The 20,410-nt window shown below is 37.7% G+C and overlaps 1 protein-coding gene and 1 pseudogene across 1 annotated transcript; one reads left to right on the top strand and one right to left on the bottom strand.

Moving 5' to 3' along the window:
• On the top strand, window positions 5,425-9,540 carry LOC109833375 (protein SULFUR DEFICIENCY-INDUCED 1-like). The gene is given in 3 exon segments (XM_020401027.1): window positions 5,425-5,593; window positions 8,562-8,643; window positions 8,646-9,540. Coding segments are annotated over 3 exon segments (864 nt in total). The 5' UTR covers window positions 5,425-5,440; the 3' UTR covers window positions 9,275-9,540.
• On the bottom strand, window positions 10,191-20,116 carry LOC109833374 (annotated as a pseudogene).

The following is a 20,410-nucleotide window of genomic DNA, read 5'->3' as shown; positions in this document are numbered from 1 at the left end:
TTTTTGGGGGGGGGGGGGGGGGGGTAGAGAGAGAGAGAAGAAATTAAAAGGGAAATTAAAGGGGTTCTTAAGAGCATTAAATAGGGATTATTCCCTTTGGTCATTTAACACTGTAGCTATAGTGTTTGTATTGAGAGATCTCAGTTTGAGATCGGCTCTTGTGCTGTAATTTCTTGTTAATAAATAAGAAATTAATTGTGTGGCTCCCGAGAACGTAGGTAGTTGCCAAACCTCGTTAAACTTGGTGTATTTTTCTCTATACCGTGTTTTCTGCTATCTTAGGGGTTTCGGCGTTAAATTCCTAACAACTGGTATCAGAACGTGAAACGAATTAGAGGAAGTCAGATTCGAGTGGGAGCCATGGCCGCAGATGAAGAAAAAATAAGACTTGAGAAGTTTGATGAAACAGATTTCGGATTTTGAAAAATACAGATAGAGGATTATCTGTATCAGAAAAATTTGTATCAACCACTATCGGGGAAGAAGCCAGATTCTATGAAGATAGATGAGTAGAACCTTCTAGACAGACAAGCTCTCGGTGTTATTAGATTGACGTTGACTCGCAATATTGCGTTCAACATAGCGAAGGAGAAGACCACGGCAGGTCTTATGACAGCACTCTCAAATATGTATGAGAAGCCATCAGCCGCAAATAAAATTTATTTGATGCGGCGGTTATTCAATCTGAAAATGGCAGAAGGCGCATCAGTAGCACAACACCTCAATGAATTTAACACGGTCACAACCCAATTGAGTTCAGCTAAAATTGAGTTTGATGAGGAAGTTTGGGCGTTGATACTTTTGTCTTCCCTCCTAGAGAGTTGGAATGCTACAGTCACGGCAGTGAGTAGCTCGTCGGGAAACAATAAGTTAAAGTTCGATGACGTTCGTGATCTAGTTCTCAGTGAGGAGATCCGACGGAGAGAGTCGGGTGAAGCTACAACCTCTTCAGTATTACATACAGAGTCAAGAGGTAGAAATTTAACCAGAGACAACGGACGAGGCAAATCAAACTACAGAGGTAGATCAAAGGACAAGAGATCCAAGTAAAGGAATCCAAGCAACAGCTCGAAAGCTATCGAGTGTTGGAATTATGGAAAGACCGGGCATTACAAGAATCTGTGTAAGAGTGCTCAGAAGGAGAAGGAGGCGAAGACAGGGGTGAATGTCACTTCCACCTCAGGAGGAGACGACGCATTGATATGCTCTTTGGAGAGTAAGGAGGAATATTGGGTGTTAGATTCATGAGCGTCGTTCCATGCTACTTCTCAAAAAGAATTCTTCGAGAAGTATATTCTCGAAAATTTTGGATACGTATACCTTGGTAATGATCAACCATGTGCTATTATGGGCAAAGATGTGGTGAAAATTAAGTTGAACGGGTCAGTATGGGAGCTGAAGGACGTCAGGCATATTCCCGACCTGAGAAAGAATTTAATATCCGTAGGCCAATTGGCTGACGAATGATACACTACGACCTTTCATGGAGATGATTGGAAGATTTTAAAGGGCGTAATGACGATTGCCCGAGGCAAGAAGACCGGTACCATGTATATGACAGCAGTTGCACGTTGTTTGATCTCAGTTGCAGCAGGCAATGAGACTTCAAAGCTGTGGCACTAGAGACTCGGTCATATGAGTGAGAAGGGGATGAAAATCATGCACACAAAGGAAAAACTCCCAGGACTACAGTCAGTGGAGATGGATATGTGTGAATAATGCATACTTGGAAAGTAGAAGAGAGTTAGCGTTCAGACAAGTGGCAGAACCCCCAGGAAAAAGAAGCTAGAGCTCATTCACTCAGATGTTTGGGCACCAACCACCACCGCGTCCATTGGTGGGAAATACTACTTTGTGACTTTTATCGATGATCACTCTCGGAAAATATGGGTCTACTTTCTGAAGCATAAGTCAGAAGTATTTAAGGCTTTCAGGAGATGAAAAGCCATAGTCGAGAATGAGATCGGTCTGAAAATAAAAAAACTCAGGACCGACAATGACGGTGAGTATGAAGACACCGGATTCAAGAAGTTCTGCTATAAACACGGAATCAGAATGGAAAGAACCGTGCCCGGCACGCCTCAACAAAATGGTGTAGCTGAGCGAATGAGTTGAACGTTGACAGAGAGAGCCAGAAGCATTCGGATACAGTCGGGCCTACCGAAGTAGTTTTGGACAGAAACGGTGAACACAGCAGCTTACTTGATCAACCGAAGTCCATCGGTTCCATTAGAGCACAGAATACCAGAGGAGGTATGGTGCGAGAAGGAGGTAAAACTCTCACATCTCAAAGTTTTTGGTTGTGTGGCTTATGTGCATATTAGTGATCAAGGCAGGAATAAGCTTGATCTCAAGTCAAAAAAATACACTTTCATCGGCTATGATGAAGATGAGTTCGGCTACCGCATTTGGGACAACGAAAACAAGAAAGTGATCCGCAGTAGAGATGTGATATTCAACGAGAAGGTGATGTACAAGGACATACACAAGACAGACGACTCAGAGAGCGAGTCAATATTTGTAGATGCAGATGATGTCTTGAGTAACCTCTCGAAAAAACCTAATGCAGAAGGTCCTCAGCCAGAAGAGCCTGTTGGACAGAATGGTGCGCAGGAGCCCGACGCACCAGCTCCGATATTGAGAAGAACTTCCCGTCCTCCTGTACCCAACAGGAGATACATAAACTATCTGTTGCTGACAGATGGTGGGGAGCCTGAAAGCTTTGATGAAGCTTGTCAGAGTGGAGATGCGAGCAAGTGGGAGCTTGCTATGAAAGATGAGATAAAGTCTCTCATCTCAAACCAGACGTGGGAACTAGCTGAGTTACCTACGGGTAAGAAGATACTCCACAACAAATGGGTGTACCGGGTGAAAGAGGAGCAGGGCGGCTCCAGAAGATATAAAGCTCGGCTAGTTGTCAAAGGATTCCATCAGAAGGAAGGAATTAACTACACCAATATTTTTGCTCACGCTGTGAAGCTAAATACTATCAAGACAGTGATGAGTATTACAACAATTGAAGATCTTCATCTCGAGCAGTTGGACGTGAAAATAGCGTTTCTTCATAGAGATCTAGAAGAGGAGATATACATGCACCAGCCAGAAGGTTTCTCAGAAGAAAAGAAGAAGAACCTGGTGTGCAGACTCAAGAAGAGCTCGTATGGCCTGAAACAAGCCCCAAAGCAGTGGTACAAAAAGTTTGACGGCTTTATGCACAAGGAAGGTTTTTAGAAGTGCAACGCCGACCACTGTTGTTACTTCAAAAGATATCAGTCCAGTTATATCATCCTACTGCTGTATGTTGATGATATGTTGGTTGCAGGAGCAGATATGGAGGATATCATGAGTTTGAAGCAGCAGCTGTCAAAGGAGTTTGACATGAAGGACTGCAGGAGCAGATATGGAGGATATCATGAGTTTGAAGCAGCAGCTGTCAAAGGAGTTTGACATGAAGGATTTGGGTCCAGCAAAGAAGATCATTGGAATGCAAATCACGAGAGACAAGAAGAAAGGGTTATTGCAGTTGTCTCAGACGGAGTACATCAACCGTGTTTTGGCAAAGATTCAACATGAGCGACGCCAAGCCAGTGAGCACACCCTTGGCCAGCCATTTTTGTCTATCGAAGGATCACTCTCCTCAGTCAGAAGAAGAGAAAAAGAGTATGGCTAAGGTCCCTTACGCCTCAGCCATCGGAAGTTTGATGTACGCAATGGTCAGTACGAGAACAGACATTGGTCATGCAGTGGGAGTGGTCAGCCGGTTTATGTCGAATTCAAAAAAAGCTCATTGGGAAGCGGTCAAGTGGATTCTGAGATATCTATGAGGCACCACACATAAGTGTTTGTACTTTGGTAAGGGAGAGGTGGAAGTGCAAGGGTACGTAGATGCAGCCTTCGGCGGTGAAGTCGATCACCGAAGAAGCACCACCGGCTATGTATTCACTGTCGGAACTACAGCTGTTAGTTAGATGTTACAGATATAGAAGATTGTCACTCTGTCCACTACAGAAGCTGAGTATGTTGTAGTGACTGAAGCCAGTAAAGAGATGATATGGCTTCAGGGTTTATTAACAGAGCTGAGATTCAAACAGGAGAAGAATGTTTTGCATAGCGATAGTCAGAGTGCGATTCACTTGGCTAAGAATTCCGCATTTTATTTTAGAACAAAGCATATTACACTTCGGTACCATTTCATCAGATCCCTGTTGGAAGATGATGTGTTAAAACTGGAGAAGATTTCAGAAAGTAAGAATCCAACAGATATGTTAACAAAAATGGTGACCGTTCAGAAACTGGAGTTGTGCGTAACTTCAGTTGGCTTTCATGCATAAGTGATGAGGGCGGAACCACATAAGAGATGATACTTGTTGAGATAGTCTGCTGAAGACGGTTTGTTCTCCAAGTGGGAGATTGTTGGAATTGGGTGAAGAATCAAACCTCCGTAGGCGAGATCGACGGCGAGCTCGAGGCTAGCTTCAGACGAGGGTCGAAATCAGTTCGAGCGGTTGATTTTTGGACGAGGGTCGAGGGTCGAGCTTCAAGTTTAGACGAGGTTCGGACATGGGCTGACGAGGCTCGAACACGAGAAAAAGAGGCTCGAGCAAACGAACTTCGGTGGACGAGGTTCGAGCCCTATGCATGAGCTGGCGATAGCCTGTCGCCAGCGTAACCCTAGGGTTTCCCTATAAAAGGGAAACCTAGTGCTCGAGCTCTGTGTGCTCTCCCTCTCTCTCGTGTGCTCTTCTCCAGCGGCGGCAGACCCAAATCGCAGTAGCGATTTCTCCCCAGGCGGCGGCCATTTTTCCCCTCCTGCTCTTTTCTCTTTTCTCCAGCACTCACGGTTTGGGGGGGTTTTAGAGAGAGAGAGAAGAAATTAAAAGGGAAATTAAAGGGGTTCTTAAGAGCATTAAATAAGGATTATTCCCTTTGGTCATTTAACACTATAGCTACATTGTTTGTATTGATGGATCTCAGTTTGAGATCGGCTCTTGTGCTGTAATTTCTTATTGATAAATAAGAAATTAATTGTGTGGCTCCCGAAGACGTAAACAGTTGCCGAATCTCGTTAAACTTGATATACTTTTCTCTATACCGCGTTTTCTGCTGTCTTAGGGTTTTCAGCGTTAAATTCCCAACAAAATAAATTATCAAAATTTTATATAAAAAAAAAACCTAGTGCACTTCATGATAATTTCGCGAAATTTAACCTCAATTGGCCCTACACAACGTCTAACCACAATCAAATGAATGAAAGAAGAAGCACATCAAACCCGACCCGACCCGACCCGCCACATCACTCTTCTGACAGCCAATCCAACCTCTTCCAACAACGTACCAGGACGCTTTCCCGTCTAAATGCAGTCTCCTCCCTCCTTTATTTAACTTCCTCTCTCTCTCTCTCCCTCTCTTAAAAGAGTCCTAGCAAAGCTCTCTCTGATATATGTTGTTGTTCTCCATCGAGAGAGAGAGACAGAGAGAGGAGAAGATGATGATGATGGAGGGATTGAAGAACAAGAAGAAGGAAGAGAGCTTTCATGTCATCCACAAAGTTCCAGCTGGGGATAGCCCTTATGTCAGAGCTAAGCACCTACAGGTACTTTACTTTCCTCTTTTTCCTTCATTAGATCGATTTTCTACTTTCATTTATTCGTTTTCGCTCTTTTATGTGCCACTTAGTAGCTAGTATTTTTATTTTTATCTTTTTTATGTCTAGATATATATATAAATATATACATATATATATATATATATGTAGCCAATCAGGATAATTCTTTTTAGAGTGCATGACTATTCCCTGCAACTCTTTTATTACATGAGTATTGTTGGTTTTATGGTCACTTATCAACCTAATAAGTAATACCAATCCTTATACTAAAAATAATGTGCATGAAATTTCCTTCAAAATTGCAATAAACTGTAACGTTAATTTATATTGTAGCGGGGCTCTTAATTTGCTGACTAATTGATCGCTGAATTATGAAAAAAAAAACAATTCTTTGTGGAATTATTGAATATTATCGCTAACTTATTGCATGGAAGTTAATATGTTTATAAAGTGATGCACTTCAAAAGAGATAATAATTGTGACCTAAAATGAATAATTGTGAGCTAATGGTTCCAGTTACAAGCACTAAATGTACACAACGAAAGGAGCACATGAATTTCACCTCAATATTAAAATGAATTAAAATTAAAATTAAAACTAAAATAAATAAAGCCTTAATTAGATCATATACCAGTGATATTGACATTAGCTAGATATTATGCTGGGCTGTTGAGGTATAGACGTTCCCCTAATTATTAGGGTTTCGAAGTAGCAATTTGATAGATTATATGTGTGCTCTAAAGTGTGTTAACATGGAGCAAATGTAAAGTAATATTTCAAATTATATTTTACATTTTTTCTTTTTCCATTGGCGTTCGTGTTTGATATCACTAGTAAAATGTGCATGTTAAGTCATTTAACAACTTCAAAGGTGAACAACAATCTTATAAATCTACTAGCAAGAGTATAGGTCTTCGTCAATGTTGCATGTTTATAAGACTGAGATCTTCTTTTAACTGAATCCTGAATATTAAAATTAATTAGATCAGATTCTACTATGATGAGGTTTTTTAGTAGACTGAAATCCTAATCTAATGATGCCAATCTCATATATATTTTTTATTTATCTGATGAATTTCCACCAAGCTTTCTCAACTATGTATAGTACAAATGTATATTTTTTCTAAAAAGGGGTGGAGGAGAAAAAAAAAGGAAGATTTAGAATAAAAAAGAAAATGTTCTGGGTCTTTGCCAACAACCTTATGTACGAAAAATCATTTTAATATCACAACAACTTTGGAATTTTTAATTTTTTAAGGTTTAGGGTTGGGTTCAGGTTTAGGGATTGAGGTCTACTAAATCTCCATATATGCCGGAACTGGAACCCTATGTTGTCTACTTTCTTCAAATTAATTTTAGTACAGTTAATCAAAGATATATGCATATCTAATCATCATACAACTTCAAATACTTGATATCCAGCCAAATTCCCCCTCAAATTTCACAAATGATGTACCTACGTAGTATTAGTTAGTCACAAATGTCTGAAATAAAAAATTAAATAAAATAAATTTAGGCCCATTGTATTTGAGTTTCATTTTCTTCATCTTTTAACGCATTTGGATCTTTTATTAAAATCTACCTAATATTCTAGCTATATGCTGAAATCTGTCTCGTAATTACATCATGATTAAAGCATTTAATAAAATATCTTAGTACTATGAAATCCAATCAAATGTCAATCATCACTTTTAAAATAGAGTGGCACTAGGGGCACACCCTCAACCACAACCCCCTCTCTCTTGCTACAATGCATCGGGCCCCACATAAGATTTTAAAAATTTAAAATCTCATGTGAGGCTTCGTACACTATAGCAAGAGAGAGAGAGGGGGTATGGTTGGAGTTGTGGTTAGGGGTGTGCTATCATTTTCCTATAAAATACTCTATCCACGTTACTATTTAGAGAAGAAAAATTTTTTAAGGACCCAAAATATGGGACCAATAAAGAGGACAAGTGAGGTGTTCCCCTCCTATTGGATAATGAGTTGGCCATCATTAATGATGACCAACTCATTATCCAATAGGAGGGGGACACTTCACTTGTCCCTTTTATTGGTCCCATATTTTGGGTCACTGTAGCAAAGCTCTTTAGAGAAAGAGGCTACATCCTTTTTGTTGTTTCTTAATGATGGCAACTCTTCATCTTTCTTCTAATAGGAATAACACCCTTTTTGTTGTTTCTTAATGATGGCAACGCTTCATCTTACTTCTAATAGGAATAAATTTAAAATTTTTAGAATAATATTTGGAGAAAAGAAAAGAAATAGACCATAATGATTTTTTTTATGTTCAACAACGAATCTCTTTATAATAAACAGATCCATTTTGCAAGTAGTTCCTACAAAGGATCGGACTAATAAAGTATACAATACTTGAATTATCATATAGATGCTACATAGTTGGTTCTCATTCTTTGGACTACGAGTGTAATAGGTTCGATATTAATAATTGAAAGATGGGCGAAAGAAAAAATTTCTATTTGATGGGACTTCTTCCTATACCTATAAATTCCATTGAACCCAGAAATGAGACATTGGAAGAATCTTTTTGGTGTTCCAATATCAATAGATTGATTATTTCGCTCATGTATCTTTCAAAAGAGAAAACCATTCCTTAGAGTTGTTTGGTGGATCCGCAAGAGAGTGCTTGGGTTCTCCCAATAAATAAAAAGTGTATCATGCCTGAATCGAACAGGGGTTCGCGGTGGTGGAGGGGCCGGATCGGATTAGCCATGGACTTAATTCCGTTAAATCTTATGGCATCGTTGTTTTTTTTTTGTTTTTTTTTTTTGAGAGAAGACGGTGGGTGCAACGACCAAAATATATATACTGCCAGCAATAATCTGATTATAAGCTAGACAATAATATCATCAAACATTATTAATCATTTTCATTATTACTGGCGGGAAAATTTTCAATTTCCTTCAAGAGCTGACCCTGGTATTTAAAATCACAGCTAGTTGAAAAAGATCATGAATCAGCCATCATCTGGTTTTGGAAAGCAATAAACGCGGGTGACAGAGTAGACAGTGCCCTCAAGCCATCAAATCCTTTCGCCACCTCTGCTCAAAACAAGCTCAAGATTCCCTCGACAACCTCCTCATCGACCTCTACAAGAAATGTGGCCAGATCGACCAACAGATCCAACTCCTCAAACAAAAACTACGGGCCATTTACTTGGGCGAAGCGTTCAATGGAAAAACCACCAAGACCGCGAGATCTCACGGAAAGAAGTTTCAAGTCTCGATCCAACAAGAGACGGCGAGAATTTTGGGAAACCTTGGATGGGCTTATATGCAACAGAATAACTATGATGCAGCTGAGGTTGTCTATAGAAAGGCTCAGTTGGTTGAACCGGATGCAAACAAGGCTTGCAATCTCGGCCTTTGCCTTATGAAAATGGGGAGATTTGACGATGCACGTTGTGTTCTCGGTGATGTTGTGAATAGGAGATACTCGGATTTAAGTTTGGATGAGAGTAACAAGACGGTGGCTCGAGCTGAGGAGATGATGAAGGAGATTGAGGAGTTGAGGATGAAGGATGAGGTTTCTTCAGTGGAGGAGATTATGGAGAGGTTGGATGTGATGAACGAATGGACTCCTTTTAGGTCAAGGAGATTGCCTATCTTTGAGGAGATAACTCCTTTCAGAGATCAGATGGCTTGTTGATTTAATTTGTTCTCTTGAATAGTTTTTTTGTATGTTAATAGTTGTTAAGAGGAGAAGAAGGGTGTTTTGTGTATATGTTTGTCGAGTTCTCTTGTGCGTAACGATGGGTAATGAGGTGACTGGGGATGGTGGTTAGCGTACAAGCTAGCTGTTTGAAAAGTTAAATCTGCTTTGTTTTTTTATCGCAAAGAGGACAATTATTGGTCTTTTTAAGTCTTCAATTATTGAGCTTCTTCTGTAGGAAACATGAAGTTTTGACCTTGTTAGTACCGACACGAGTGATCAATAATTGAGCCGAGGCTTTTTATTAACCTTTATCCAACTTCTTTTAGCAATTATAGATAAACTGAAGTGGCAATGATCATCAAGAGGTATTGAAATGTTATATTGGTTCAGCTGCTTTGTTTGTCGGAAGTTCTAGTTGACTATGGAGAGGGTTGATCTCGTGATGAGTAAGCGAAGCACTATCTTGAACTAGGACTAGGAGACTGCCCTCGCTTGAGGCGATCTCTCCGTGCAGGGATGAGATGGTCCTCAGTAGCCCAATTATTAATAAAAAAAAAGAAAAGAAAAAAAAAAGAGAGGGACTACGCTTACAAAGAGGCTTATCCATGGGACTCCTGCTTTTTATATCGAAGGTTAAATGCCAGCCTGTATTCTTACAATTTACGCATTGTCAAGCATCTGCCGTGAGTCCCAAATATCGAAGGACAACAAATTTCAGCCCAAAACATTGGCCTGTTCATACCTCGTTCAGTATGGATTAGCTTCATTGGAAATAAATCGAAACTAAACAGCAACATTCATGTAGTTTTACACTTTCTTTTACAGGCGCAACAATGAAGAAAATTACCCTCAGCCAACTGAACATTCTAATGAATCAAATATCATCTAAATGACAAGAAAACTCTACAGAAAGACAAGCCTCTACCGACAAATCAAAAGCAAGATAGGAATAATATGTGCATACATTTAGGCTATGCGCACAGAAAGATCCTGTGCATAAAAAGTAACACAATTCCAGTAATCATTTGTTCAGAAGAACGAAAGAACGGCAAAGGATATACCATTTCACCAATCACAAGATGTCAAACCACAGTCTACAACATAGAAGTCTTTTTTTCGTAGTAATTGATACATGACTATACTTGAGCACCAGCAGAAACGACGACTTGATAACGGGCATGACGGAGATCATGATGATACTCAATGGCATTTGAAGCCGTGGCAAACAGACAAGACGATGATGAGAATTAAAGCGATAATGATGCCCAACACAATCAATTTGATCTTCATGTTTTGAAACCACATCTTTCTCCTCATCTTTGTTCCCTGCTGGCGGAAATCCTGTGCCTGCAAATATGCATATTTAATCTTGTTTAGAGGTAAAATCTAAGGTTTCAGCTCACCAGCATATTACACACACACAAACACACACATCCTCTATGAGCAATATGGAGGAACTTAGTACTAAGCATAAGTTTTTATGCTTGGAAGTGAGGTGGTTCATTCTCATCCACTCATTCAAATAGGGGACCACATTCACATGAGTTGGAAAGTGGAAGAAAATGAGATAACTGATGAGTGCATGGGAATATGTCACCTCACTACCAAGCACAAAATCTTGTGTTTGGTACCAAGCATACTCATTTCTCTCTCTCTCTCTCTCTCTCTCTCTCTCTCTCTATATATATATATATATATATATATATATATATATATAGAGAGAGAGAGAGAGAGAGAAATGGGTATGTTCGGTACCAAGCACAAAAATTTGTGCTTGGAATTGAGGTGGCATAATAATCTCCTCAACTAATTCAAATGGTTGTATATCCCTATGTACTCCTCAACCCATGTGAATGTAAGTTCCCAATTTGAATGAGTGGAGGGGGATTGTACCAACTCACTACCAAGCACAAAATTTGTGCTTGGTACCAAGCATATATATATATATATATATATGGGGGTAAACAATGACCACTGCTAACCTGAGAGCGAAGATTCTCTGTTTTGTCCACAAGGAGCTCAATTTTCTCTCCACGATCAAGTACCTGGGGATCGCAAATTGGTAAACAGTTAATAAAGTGCTCACTCTGTCTGCAGCTTAAAGCTCAGAATAGCAAAATTTTTAAGACGTCTCAAGCTCAAAACTGAATAGATCATAGCTGGTATGCAACAAATTCTAAAGCTTCACCTTCTCAATATTTTCCATCATCACTCCTTTCACTTCGGTAACCTGAGCCTTCACCTTTGCAAGCTTACTAATCTCCTCAGGGTGGTCCACACAATACTGCATGTGCTCTTTCAATTTAGACCTGAATCATTGTTACTACAGTCAGTAAAGAAATAAGAAGGTATGATAGTAATTACTCTCAAGCCTTAATAGTCCGGAGAAACAATATATTTACCCAAACTCCCGGTTAAGACTGTTGGCTACAGCAGTCGCAGCTTTTCCTCCACCGTATCTTTTGTTAAAATCTTCCTTAACCCTCTCAAGAAATGCAATGGGCACTTGTCTACCAGTTGACTCCACAGCAACAACACAGTATGCTGCAGGAAATCCAAGTAAATAAGATGCTCATGTATGAGCGTGGGTAGCAATATCCAAAGACAATGTGCATGCATCTCAACAATAAAATAATTAAAGGAACTATTCTGATAGGAATAGAAATGGCACTCTCAGTGAGACCAAGTTCTAGTACTAAAGATCACTTCAGGAAAGGAGCAATAAAGGGGGGGGGGGGGGGTCAATAAAGCAAGAAACAAAACTTACACAACACGCTCAATTTACAAATTAACAAACTCATAAGTCATACCAGTATACAACCTATCTTTTCATTTACTTTCTCTGAGAAAAATTGGAGCAAATGTTGCCAAATTTGATCAGATAGATTTTTTTTTAATTTTAAAGTTTTAAGGAAAGAAAACACGATATGACTTTTTGTTTTAACATTGAAGAATCTCAAAATGGTTGAGCTAACCTTCAAACCTGTACTTAACAGATGCAAGTCATATGTCAAATCCAAGGAATCAACCACCACACAACTGTTTCCATTACAGCAAACGTTTAGATCCAACAATCAAAGCATGCAGGACAACTGAAGGATCCAATATCCCAAAGTCCATGAGAAAGTCACCTCTGCAACAATATTCCAACATTTTGGTATGCACGATTGCACGAACCTAACCCTAACAGAGAAACTGAGAAAATATCCTAAAACAAACTTCCATGACTTCATGCTATAAGCTAGTCTCCACCATGCACGTATATGCACACACTCGCACAGAATTACATAACCTAATAAGGATTTGTACACCGAAGATAAATTATCAAAAGAGCACAGATGATTAAATAGTGTAGTATCACTCTCTGAGTTTTCTTTTCATTTTTCAGTTAGGGGTGGGTGGCGGTGGATCTAATAAGTTTCTCCATGAATAAATTATGATTAAAATTTACTATTTCTCATTCAAAGTTGTGTACTGATTTTATGCAGAAATACAACTAGTGATTGAATGATCAGAAGGAAGCATTGCTCACAGGTTACAAATTCTCTAAATAAAATAACATATATCATCAGATGATATGATGGATATGAAATATTCATCTCCAACATTTCACTTACTCTATGCATAAGGAAATGGCTGTTAAAATAAGTGATTGCCTCGAAGAAGTTGTAGTCTAATACACCATAATTCTTGTATAACTTAAAACTCTGTTCAAGCACTTCAAAAAGCTAGTTATACTTTTCTAGATACCATGAATCACCTGATCTTAACTATAGTCATCAAGGAGACATGGTTGCCCGAAGGCTATGTTACCTGGGTACTTCTAATCTAGAGCCGTACCCGTACCCGACATGTATCCGTACCCAAACTTTTCGAACATTCCTTGCATATATGTGCATACATTTATTAGAGCATGTATTCAATTATACAATACATGTTTTACTTTAAAATACTCGTCATGCACTTTTTGGGCATATATCATACGCATCACATCCAATTCTTGGAACCCCTTGGGCATAAATCAGGTTCCGAATTATTATTTTGAATGACCGTTTGAATGTCTACTTCAAAAACTAGCAATTTTTCCAATTTATAATCCACATAAATGTTAATCCTCATCCTTGTTATAAATTATTAATTTCAGTATATAACATGTGTATATGAATATTATATAGCAGCGTCCCTGTACCCTACCTTTTACAAATTTGTCGTGTCCTGTATATGTACCCGTACTGGTACTCGTACCCATGAAACATAGCTTGAAGGCAACTGATATGAGCCATAACCTTAATAAAAGTGGTAGCTCAATGGAAAATAAATAACTAGGATATATACGGGTAAGTTGACACCTCCATGTTTAATATATCCCCGCAACCCCAGGCAGTGTGCAGAGGTTATGTTTATAGATCTATACATGAAATGCTGATTGTAACATAATGAAAAGTTAATGCATATGATAGAAAACTCGAATGGAGGTAGGAAGCATGTGTACATTGTATCTTTAAGTAGCATGTAACATCAGAACTAAACCCAATAATTCATGCTTAAACAAATGTCAGTTAAAGCAAAACATGCAAAAATGATCTGTCCATTTCTATATAAACTCCTCCCATGCATCTAGTCCACCTTTTTCATATTATTGGATAAGTTAAATCAAATTCCACAAGCCATGGCGTCATGCTTGCTAACAGGCTATTGAGCCCTTACTTCCCTGCCAAGCTTATAGGAGTGAGAACTTCTACAAAGATAGGGGGGAATGAGAAAGGACCAAGACTTTCTTTGTGAGGTTTAGTGCGCTTTTAGTGGCCAAAGGCAAAAATTAGAAGGCAAAGAATGATAGGGGAATTGGAATCTATAAATTTGCATAATAAAGAAAACAAACAAGTAATTGATGCTAAGATTTAAATAAAAACAGTAAACATAAAAAAATGAAAATACCATGTGAAAATTTTATTAAACCTCGAAGTGGGACAACAGTATTCCAAAACGACATATCAAAGTGGGGCTTTAGCAGACTTTTTACAACAATAAGACACCAATTTTGTGCCGATATACATTCCTCATGAGTAGGGACCAGAACCATTGTCAATAATTGATCAATATCTCCATTTGTTTCTAATAATATATTAGGTTTCAGGTTATGGATATGGCATGAGCCATGACCTGTATCCAATCCACTTATGCCTAACAAACTCAACAGAGAACTTTAGTCTTAAGAATCTGTTTCAAAATTATTTCTCATTCGTGATAAAGGACAAAGCATAAAATTTTATACTAACTGCACCATATAGTCAAAAGATCTTCTACTTATTTCTAGGTAGCGATGTTGTGGAAAGCGATAAGCATAGCAAAGCAAAGCGACGGGGTATAACATCGGTTTTTTGAGATTTTAGAAGCAAAAAACACACAGACCCCTTCAAATAAATTAAAATATTAATAGAAAATAAAATACAATAGAGAAAATGAAAATTAAGAAAACATAAAATAAAAAATAAGACTTTGATGTTCAAATTTACAGGCAAAAAAAATATTTATTGACGCATCTAAAAATTAAATGTAACAATATCTCATCAACATAAGATCTAAAAGATAGCTTTATGAAGTAATGAGAAGATGTACTTATTAAGATCTAGTTTTTTTGATACGCTAACCTACATACAAAATAGAGAATAAAGAACAATCACTATAAGGTTTAAGAATAGGTACATAAATAACAAAACATATTATATTTTAAATGTGTACATGTGAATACAAAAGAAAGGATTGCCAATAATGAAAAGTAGTGGAATTTCAAAATAAAAAATAAATACAAAAGAAAAAAAGAATTAGAATGACTTATATTTAAATACAATATATTTAGTTAACCCTCATGTAAAGAGTCAACGATTTTGCACTTTTGAAGTGTGAAGATAACAAGGAACATGAACATGAGAAACAGGAAAAAAACATAACATAAAAATTTAAGAAAAAATGGATGCAAGAGAATCTTGCATGAAAATTATTGAAAAATTAAGAATCAACATTTTTGAAGACTTGAGACAACCAGTTCAAAGCAAAAGGTTTCAAGCCGATAAATAGCTAGGGGCAATTTAATATCGCTTTTGAATAAAAACTGTCTTTGGCCAAAGTGAATTGTTTAATTGTTTGATTTAGCTAAAGTGAAGTTTTAGCGGGGCTTTTGTTTGAGACTTTTTACAACAATAATAAGGAACATTACAAATTCACATATACAACCACCTTATAACTAAAGGAAAACCAGATGGTGAACAGTAAAATTTCTCCTTATCCACGTATTCTATCAATTTCCCTCAACGATTTCTTTTCTGCTCGCAATTTCTTCAACCATGTTTTGCAGTTGCGTCAACTTCCCCACAACCCTAGCCCTAAAATCCCTCTAAAGTCGCTAACATCCATTCATGGATCCCAAACCCATCGATCCCGGGAGCGCCGGCGGTGGCGATGCCGATGAGTTCATGATCACTCGCTCCTCCCGACGCTACTCGCTTCTCTCTCCTTTAATCGCTATGGTTCTCGAGGTCTGCAATCAATCCATCATCTTATCTTTTTAACTCTTTAGAGTTTTTTACAAACTATCGAAGATTGAAACTCCCCCCAGGCTATGATGATCTGCGTCGACAACTCGGAGTGGATGAGGAACGACGCTTACTCGCTGTCTCGATTCTAGGCACAGGCCAAGATTCCAGGCGCAAAGTTTGAAGACTGAAGAGCGAGAAGCCGAGCAGCAACTTTACTATCCCTTGTCCAAAGGATGCAGCGGCTCCCCTTTACAAGATTTTCCTCTTTGCTGATAAATTCTCTTTCCCAATCCTCAAAATCCCTATTGATTGGAAGAAGTGATGCTAGAAATTCTCGCTTGCGCCACTCCTCTTCATTTAGCGAAAGAGGTAAATATTCAAAATTTGTAATTGACTGTGTGAATTTTGATTCAATTGGTATTTTACTTTAATTTCTAAGGTAAATATTCAAAATTTGTAATTGACTGTGTGAATTTTGATTCAATTGGTATTTTACTTTAATTTCTATTTTCTCTGATTTTTTTGTAATTGACTGTGTGAATTTTGATTCAATTGGTATTTTACTTTAATTTCTATTTTCTCTGATTTTTTTATGATTTTTTCAGCGGTTTCCTTGGGATAAGCTTCTGTATCATCTTCAATCCAGCGCGAGAGCGAAGGCGGTGGCGATCGATGATTCATCTGAATCTTCTTCAGTTTCTAGAAGGTGTGATCCATTCTCTATCAGTTAATCTATTTTTTATTTTGTCAAATTTATCTTAAATAATTTGGAAGTAGTTTGCTTATTTTGATCTAATATCTAATTTTGTTATTTATTTGGAAATAAAATATAAAACAGCAAAAAGAAGGAAGTATTAATACTTTTGATGATTGTTCCGTGATTTGTTTCAATAGACATTTTTTGCTTGACAGATGATTCCACTAAAATTTAACATTTATTTGTATTTTATTTTTTTAATTTAGATTTTTCTTTTCAGGAATTTCTGAGAATGTCGCAAGTTGCTAACATGTGATATTATTACTAACTTTATGTTTTGTCAGCATCTTTTATCTTCATGCAGTGAAGTTGCAGTTAGTTTTGAACAGTATTTATATTTAACTGGCCATTTTGCTTATATGTTAGCTCTACAAAATTATGAAAGAGCACAAGAATCCAAAAGTTCTCAGTGATGAAAATCTGTGAATGGTCTCTGCAGTAGACGATTTTGGTGTTTCCCATATAAAGTTAAAGGTAATTGTAATTCGTGACGAAATGGTTCTTTATCATAGTTTATATTGCTCTTTTACTAATTGAAAATTGTGACTTTTTCTAGGATTTAATTGATTTTTGCAAAGACATTAGACGGCAATCCAGTACTGCTGCAACGAGAAACTCAACTATAAAGCTTATTGGAAGCTTACACAACTTTGTTGGTCCACGTAAAAATATATGGTGTTTACAGCACATTCTGATTCTTATGATTTGAATAGAGTTCTAATAAACACTTGCATGCAGGTATTAAAGGTTTCCTGGTCGATGTCAAGCCTGCACTTCTTAGTGCATTGGAAGCAGAATATGAGAAAAATCCAACCTAGGTATAGGCATTCATTGCTGAACTATACTGTTATTGCCACCATTTTGAACATCAATTTATGATACTCGAGGTTATTGATAGGGTGATGCTGCTGCTCCAAAGAAAACTGTAAAAGCTTTAGATTCCACATCTTCTTCCTCCGCTTCTGGGTTTGATGGTTTGTCACGGGAAGATATTAGTGCAAAGGTTACACCTACCTAATCTACTAAAGAATTTGAGCAGCCCTGACTAGAAGGTGTGGTTGTTAAGTATTTTGTTTATGTTTTTGTGTGTATATTTGTCATCAACCTTTGCTTGCACTCTTTCAACAGTTAGGCTTATTCGTAAGTGCAGGTACGGTTGGAGTCTATTGAATCGGTACATAAAATTTTGGAAGAAGCTAACAAACGCATTCAAGCTGCAGGAACCGGTATGCTTTTACGTGTTGCAACTCTAGATAGATTGTGAGATTGGCAATATAAGCCTAATGATGTTGATTATTTTTTTGCAATTTTCAGTTGAATTACTTGGAGCTCTAAGAGGACGTTTGTTTGATAGCAATAAGAACTTAGTAATGGCAACCTTGACTACAATTTCGGAGATTGCATCTGCTATGCAATCTATTGTGCAACTAGATAACATGGTACCTACTGATTAAGTTGTTGTGGATTTGTTCTATGGTTGTCTGTATATTGATTTACTTATATTTGCTGGACTTAGGTTCCATATATTTACTGGACTTAGGTTCCAAACATTGTTGGAACAGAGAATAATTTGGCTGTGGACGATAGGAAATCAAAGCCTGTTGAGGTTGAGGTTGCAATAGATAAATTTATCGTGACTAGAAAATATCCTCATTCGTTATATACGATGGACTTCAAGTATGTTTAAGATAAATTTATCGTGACAAAAAAAAATGAGATGAGCAAAAATTACCCACATAAATAATCCGTAAGGATGTCGTGCTTAGCATGAGATGAATACTAGTATATATATAGAGAGAAATGGGTATACTTGGTACCAAGCACAATTTTTGTGCTTGGTAGTGAGGTGTCCTATTCTCATCCACTCATTTCAATTCCCAACCACTCCCCAACCCATGTGAATGTGGACCCCGATTTTAATAAATGGAGAGGAATATGCCACCTCACTACCAAACACAAAAACGTGTGCTTGGTACCAAGCATACTCATTTTTCTCATATACACACACACACACACACACACACACACACACACACACACACACACCATAGTAGATTTCAGATTCCTTCAAAAGATAATATCATCATAGATATGTGATTCTTTGTCTCTATATACAACGTAATGACGTGAGCCTTTAACAGAAAGGTTCCTCTTTTAATATAGAAAGTAGTACCAACACGGGGCTTTGAAGTTCCCAAACAATCACCTCAAGCAACATTACCTATTATTGATTATAAACAAAAGCTAACTTCATTTTCTCATACTTTAAGCCTTAAGTGTTGTAGTTGAGTATGTGGATAAATACAAACAATTGAGAAAAACTGCTGCAACCCATTGTGTGATTGTAAAAGCAGCAAAAACGAGAATCGAGTTCCATCAACAATGAAACACATCCACTACATGCCACAATTGCAAAGGCTCAAAAGAATTTGCTACCTTAAAAAATTTGAAACAAACAAGCAACTCCTAATCACTGAAATAATGAACCATTCACCAAAGAAGGACTACCACAATGTCGGCCAATAAGTTGCACATAGATTTGTTCAAAACCTTAGTGTATAAACCAAATCAGATAAGGGATCATGCACTTTGTACCATACAATAACATCTGATCAAATGCTAAGAGCTCGCTAAGTTCAAACTTCAGGACATCGACAACTAATGGTGATCTACATGACCATCCATATTTTGATACTAAACCTTCTCAAGATAAACCAAAATATCTTTAGCACTTGATACAAAAAAGGATCCACTATTTATGGTAGCGAAAATCACATCTCAATTGTACAAGTCTTAAATGAAACCAGAATATCAAGAAGGACAATCTTTAATCATTAAGTAGACGTCACCTCTACTAGATTCAAATAAAGTTCTTTTACAGTTCAACTGATACAGATCTATATGAGCTAGGACAACTTAAAATAACCACAATTCAATATTCTACGCTTCAAAATTTCTCTGAGCACCTAACCTAAAACTAACAACCTCCATTAAATCAAAAAACACCAGATCAACTCCCAGATCTAACCAAATCTATCAAACCCTAACCTATTCAAAGCCATCAAACAACAGATCTACCAGATCAAACACGAAACCCTAGCAATCAACCAATCAAATAACAGAACCGATTAAAAAAACTTAGAAAAACTTACTGTATCCATCTTCAACAAGATAGTTGAAGGTGTGGCCATCGCAGTTGTAGGTGAACTTGTTGTTGGTGGCGGGGAGCTTCTGGAGACACTGAGAAGCAATGCTCGTGAAATTTCCGGTGAACTCCGTGTACTCAGCGAGGATGACCGTCCCTCGAGCGACGAAACTGTAGATCAACGACTGCTGTCCCATCTCTCTCTCTCGACAAAACCTTAACCCTAGATCTTTTTTTAGTTTCTATTATTAGAAAAAAGAAAGAAAGGATTAGAGAGAGAGAGAGAGAGAGAGAGAGAGAGAGAGAGAGATTGGGGGAGATGAGATCGGATGGGGGAGATGAGATCGGATGGAGAGAGGAAAGAGGAAGAATGGGGTCAATTGAGAAGGCGGAGAAAATGGGAAATATATTACGTGTGTTTTGGGTTTGTTTTTGCGGTTTAGAATGTTTTCGAGGAGTTAATTGAAAAAAAGTTTGCAAGACGGTATAAAAAGGCTGTTCTTTGCTGAAATGACGAAATTGCCATTGTTTTACATAAGTGCCCCAGTGGTAGAAAGTTCTCTGCCATTGTTCTTTAGCTGTACGCTAATAATAAGTCCCCAAAATTTACCGGTTAGTAAACAAAAAAGGTTAAGGCACTCTTTGGCAACCAAAAAAAGTATCTTATCTAAGAGCTTGTGTCTTATTGACTT

Source organism: Asparagus officinalis, chromosome 3 (genome assembly GCF_001876935.1).
Source record: "Asparagus officinalis chromosome 3, Aspof.V1, whole genome shotgun sequence".
In the NCBI taxonomy this organism is placed as follows: Eukaryota; Viridiplantae; Streptophyta; class Magnoliopsida; order Asparagales; family Asparagaceae; genus Asparagus; species Asparagus officinalis.
This window is presented reverse-complemented; position numbering and strand designations above follow the sequence as displayed.